General features: G+C 43.0%; 1 protein-coding gene across 2 annotated transcripts in view; it reads right to left on the bottom strand.

The window, feature by feature from the left end:
• Nucleotides 1-1,641: 1,641 nt before the first annotated feature.
• LHFPL3 (LHFPL tetraspan subfamily member 3) overlaps nucleotides 1,642-6,000 on the bottom strand; it is a 208,644-nt gene continuing 204,285 nt past the window's right edge. For both annotated transcript variants that reach the window (XM_064166209.1, XM_064166207.1), the window contains one exon: nucleotides 1,642-3,567. Coding sequence is in view for 1 of the 2 variants with exons in the window: in XM_064166207.1 (XP_064022277.1) it covers nucleotides 3,539-3,567 (29 nt within the window). In the remaining variant the exon portion in view is untranslated. The remainder of the gene's footprint in view (nucleotides 3,568-6,000) is intronic.

The following is a 6,000-nucleotide window of genomic DNA, read 5'->3' as shown; positions in this document are numbered from 1 at the left end:
TCTGTGTGTGTATATATATATATATATATACACACACACACATATATATGTGCTCATAGTATAAGAACTTTGTTGGTAAAACATCTCAATCCTCCATCTGTTACCTGACCATATATATGTATGTGTGTGTGTGTGTGTATACACATATGTATGTGTGCTCACAGTGTAAGAACCTTGTTGGTAAAACATCTCCATCCTCCATGTGTTACCTGACCTTATATATGTGTGTGTCTCTCTCTCTGTGTGTATATATACATGTACACATACATGTGCTCATAGTGTAAGAACCTTGTTGGTAAAACATCTCCATCCTCCATGTGTTACCTGACCTTATATATGTGTGTGTGTCTCTCTCTGTGTGTATATATACATGTACACATACATGTGCTCATAGTGTAAGAACCTTGTTGGTAAAACATCTCCATCCTCCATGTGTTACCTGACCTTATATATGTGTGTGTCTCTCTCTGTGTGTATATATACATGTACACATACATGTGCTCATAGTGTAAGAACCTTGTTGGTAAAACATCTCCATCCTCCATGTGTTACCTGACCTTATATATGTGTGTGTCTCTCTCTCTGTGTATATATACATGTACACATACATGTGCTCACAGTGTGAGAACCTTGTTGGTAAAACATCTCCATCCTCCATCCATCCATACATATGGTCAGATAACAGGGGATGGAGATGTTTTACCAGCAAGGTTCTCACACTGTGAGCACATGCATACAAATCCTGGTACTCAATAATGGGTTGGACTTTACATACCTTAGAGATCTGTGTAGGCAGAGGTGCATAGGAGGTGGCTAGGCTTGTGTTTAGGAGGAGTTCAGCCATCGCACAACAGCAGCTGTTGCCCCCCAGAGGAGCTGCAGAAAAGCACTATCACACTTTATTTTAGTATGCTACAAAATTCATTGTTGAACTTTATTAGGTACTTTAATACCAAGCATACTTGAAAGTAACAAAAATTACTGTTGTTATTACTTTTTCTTCTTTTTTTTACAGAAAACCAGGTATTTCAACAGTTGTTATTTTTTTTTTTACAGTTTGTGGACTTCAGAAAAAAAAGGTAAAATTACAATTGACAAGTCACAATGGAGTGGGATGGGGAAAACGTTAACATTTAAAAAGAGAAAACATAATGATCAATACTGAGTCAACATTTAATGATGTACATCCTGGAACACCTCTCCTTTTTGACTGTGTACAAATGGGACATATTCTCTGAGCTGCCCTGGCAGAGTTGTGAGTGTTGTGTGTCTTTAGAAAGGGCTTTTTCACAGTTGCCATGAGGCAAAACTTAGCAATCCATAACAAAATAATACAAGACAGAGAAACCCTGCAAAAGTGCCATGACCACAATCATGTGGGACAGAGGTAAATCTAAGGAGCAAATGGAGATGGTCTTAGGATAGCACATCCACCTTCCACAGGCTACCCTTTCACAGGCTTTTGAGGAGACAGTGTGGCTGTGAGCTAAGGAGAGGAGTGAATGAGGATGGGCTTCACCAAGACACCATTTAACAGGGACTCTTGAATGCATCCCACCCTTAAGGGTGTGAGTTTTCCAGCTGACACTGGTTGGGCTAATCACAGATTTTATAACCTGCCTGAAATGATCTTAATGAGTCTATGCAGCCTCATGTGTAAACGACTCGTTTTTTACCTTCCATACCCCTTTAGGTCAGTAGCTGGTACTAGGAATAGGTTTATGGTGGTTAATTGATCTTGGGTGATGTGTTTGACCAGGTCTGTTAACACTGGTCCCATAGAAGCCAGGACAGGCTCCTACAAGCAGTTACAAGAGGAGAGCTGGGTTAAAAAAAAACAATAAAGGAAAAAAAGGCTGCCCAAATTCACACATAAATTTATGTAGCAGAGATCCACATCATCATGCAGTCTCTAAGATAAGCTGTGCTACACTGGTACCTCAGTAGCTATAGAGAAGTTAGCCAATTCTCTCTATTTATTTATTGTCAGTTTGCTTAAAGATAATTTTTCTTCAAAAAGAAAATAAATTTGCTGAGATTCATGCATTAAATTCTGGAATAATTTGCATTGTGCAGCCAATACTTAAAACCCAGTTTTAACTCATGTTTTACTCATGTCTTTGGTGTATTGTATTACTGGGGATCATCACTAGCAATGAATTGTTATTTTAGGCACATCCTACAAAAGTTAAAGAATGAAGCAAGAAGCTTTAAAAAAAGCTCTCCAGTGTTCATTTGGGGCTGGCTTCACCTGTGAGATGCAGGAGAGGGCAGAATAAACACAGGGAACAGCATGCTCCTGCCCAGGAGGAGATGTGTGCCATGCTGGGAGGTATTGGAGAGGAGTGGAGGAGAGAGGGTCCCTCTGTGCTTGGTGCTTGGTTCTTGGTGCTTGGCATCTGGGCTTTCAGCTATGAGTCTTTCTTGATACTCTCTGCCTCCTTCTGTTTCACTCCTCAGTGGCTTCAGAAACGAGGGTGCCTTTTGAGGGGTGCCCTGCCAAGCCCCTGCAGAGGGATGCCCCAGTCCCACCAGTGCTCGGGGCTCTGTGTGCCCAGCCCTCACACAGCTACTGGCAGTGTCTATTTGCCTTGTTATGTATTGAGTTTAAGGTCAGAAGGGATCGTTAGATCACCTTGCCTGATTGGTAAGAGCAGGGGCCAGAGATTGGCACTCAGCAGTTATGTGGCAGACCAAGGGAAAAGAATAGCAATGCCCCTGCAGCGAGCAGCTGTAGGTTACATAAAGGGGTAAATTACTTTCTCCTATTAAAAAGGAAATTAAATGCTTTTATTGAATCACTTCAAATACAAACACTTCTATGTGCCTTGGGAAATTATAGTACTATGATATGCAGTCAGATGCACCTTATAGTATATATGCTGTATAGAACCAGAATATAGCTCAGAAGTAACTCTTCAGTCTAAAGTTGGTTACAGACATAGGTTAATTAGAACACATATGCAGTAAAAATTGAGAAGCTTTACAGTTTCAGTCAACTTATTATACAGTGAAGTAAATGAAGTGCAGCAAAAGTTATGGGTTTTTTTCCACTAGGTGATGGAAACATTCAGAGTGTCTACCTATAAATGCCAGTTTAAGAGAGATGTCCTATGAACTTCTTGGATACTGGGGTAGGAATAGTCTGGAATTAATTTCTCTACTGTGAAAGGTTTTAAAGCTTTTTGCTTTCTGTCCGAATTAAAAAACATGACATTTACAAACCTCTTCGATGCAGATATATTACATATGTTTATCTAGCAACAACTACACCCCTTGTAATTTGTTCCCCTTTGTCATGCATGTCTTCTGGATGCTGTCCTCAATGACAGTTTCTAATGAGCTGGTGTGGAATTCATGATGGCATTTCTCTTCTGAAAATCCCTTCCATGTCTGGCTGAGCTATGGTTAGGAGGTGGCGCTTACCCATCAGGCGGTTTTGCGTTTGTCTGCGTAAGGAAACGTCGGAGGCCCTTTCCCAAGCTGCTTCCCATTTTAATGTTGATGTACAAAAGCTGTTGTTCGTTTCGTTTTGTGCTCATTCTAGTGAGGATTGGCTTAGTAGGACTGTGCAAAACAAGAGAGGAGAGAGAAGACGATTTACTGCCAGCGAACATAAAGATGTTTGCACTGTTCTTGGCTCAGGGGCAAAGCCTCTGATCAATATTCTAACACATTTTGTTGTTTACCTTTCTGTTTCTCACGAAAAATGACAAGTTCAGCCTTCAGATATGACAAGGATTTGTGATGTGGAATTCTTAAAAATACAAGGAGTCAAAATAATGAGATTCTTCCCTCTTGTGCTGACTGGGGGCTAATTGGAATATTTTAATGAGAGACATTGTATCATTGGCTGTGAAAAGAAAATGATAGTGAGGTCTGTATCACCCATTTGTCTGCAGAGAGATATAAAGCCAAGCAACATAAACAAAAGTCAGTCAGTCTCTCTCTGGCTGCTGCCTGCTTCCCTAATTCCTTTGCTAGCTTCAAACTAGCACAGCCTGAACCTGTGTAACCTGATCTAATAATTATTTTTTCTGCTGTCTCCTTGTCTGGCTTCCCACCTCTCATCCCTTGCACATAAGAGACTCTGAAATAAGGGATGAGGGGTGGAAGAATGAGGGGAATTGGTTTGAAAGCCCTCCAGGGTGGTTCTGCTGTTTGGGAGGGGTTTTGTATACCTCTATTTCAGATTTCTGTATTACTTTAAACTTGTATGTATTTGTATAGAACAGACCTGAATTGACTCACATAAAAGACTCAAGAATTTGTCACCAATTCGGTACACAAGCCCTGTGAAAACAGAGCTGAGTGGCATGGCAGGACTCATTCAGTCTGCATTCTGTGAAACCTGTTAGTGGCAGCAGCTGAATGCCCAAGCACAGTAGGAACTGTTTCCAAGGCTGTAGGAAATACAGGATCACAGAACTTAGAGGATGGAAGGGACCTCCAGAGATCATTTAGTCCAATCCCCCTGCCAAGGCAGGATCCTCTAAGGTAGTTTACACAGGAATGCATCCAGGTGGGTTTGGAAAGTCTCCAGAGAAGGAGACTCCACAACCTCTCTGGGCAGTCTGTTCTGGGGCTCTGTCACCCTCACTCTAAAGAAGTTTCTCCACATGTTGAGGTGCAACCTTCTCTGTTCCAGTTTGCATCCATTGCTCCTTGTCTTACTGCTGCTGACCACCAAAAAGAGCTTGGCCCCCTCCACTTGACACCCACCCCTCAGCTATTTGTAACACATTGATCAAATCTCCTCTCAGTCTTCTCCAGACGAAACAGCCCCAGAACTCTCAGTCTCTCTTTGTAAGGTCTATGCTTAAGTCCCTCACTCATCCTTGCATCTCTTCACTGAACTCTCTCCAGCAGGTCCCTGTCTCCTGAACAGAGAAGCCCAAAACTGGAGACAGCATTCCAAGTGTGGTCTCACTAGGGCAGAGCAGAGGGGGAGAAGAAACTCTCTAGACTGAAATGGTTTTGGAAACATCCAGAATTGTTCAGAATGTCTGTGAAGAGGTGGCCCAGGCTCTCCTGCAGTTAGATGGCTTGGGTCATGGCTGCATCTGAGAGGATGGCTGGAGTGCCACAGTGGTGATGATGGCCAGAATTAACTACTCACTAAACAGAATGATGTTCTATCAGACACCCTTTCCCAAGAAAGAGACCAACAGCTGGATGATCCAGGCAAATGGATTTTGCCAGGTTGCTGGTATCTGTCTATGACACACAGCTTTGCCATCAGCCACTTGTATACTGCCAGTCACAAGGGATAAAAGGCAGTGTGCTGGCAGACCTAAAGCTATGCTCCTAACACATTTAATGCTCTCAGTGACTGCCCTGCTGGCCAGGTCCTGCCCTTGCCTGCCAGACTCTGGTCAAATCTTGTAGTTTAAAAATCCAATTTATTCTTAACATTGCTTTTCCCCCTCCTATTTTTCTGTTCCTGTGTGTGGAAGGTGACACACGGCAGGAGGAAATGCCTGGCAGCTCAAAGGCTGTCAGCTGAGGCAGTGTGCTGTGTGGGGAGAGAAGTGACATGGCAGTGAAACATTATGTCCTGGATTGTTTTCCTTTTGTTTCTTCAGACAGAATGGTTTGGGTGTTTTTATGCTAGTGGGACAGTAAGAAGTCTCCAGAGAAAATTCTAGGCTTGAGAAATGGCCCAGCGCAAACTGCATGAGGTTCAACAAGTCCAAGTGCAAGGTCCCACACCTGGGTTAGGCCAATCCCAGGCACAAATATAAACTGAGTATAGAGTGGGTTGAGAGTAGCCCTGAAGAGAAGGACTTAGGGGTGTTTGTAGGTGAGAAGCTCACCATGAGCAGGCAGTGCACTCAAGCAGCAAGAAGGCAAACATACCCCAGGATGCATCAGGAGTGTGCCTGGCACAAGAAGAGAGGTGATTCTCCCCCTTTGCTCTGCTCCAGGACATCTGCTCAGACCCCACCTCAAATACTGTGCCCAGTTATGGTGTCCTCACTGCAAGAGGGACACAGATCT

The sequence above is a fragment of the Pogoniulus pusillus genome, chromosome 27 (assembly GCF_015220805.1).
Source record: "Pogoniulus pusillus isolate bPogPus1 chromosome 27, bPogPus1.pri, whole genome shotgun sequence".
NCBI lineage: Eukaryota > Metazoa > Chordata > Aves > Piciformes > Lybiidae > Pogoniulus > Pogoniulus pusillus.
This window is presented reverse-complemented; position numbering and strand designations above follow the sequence as displayed.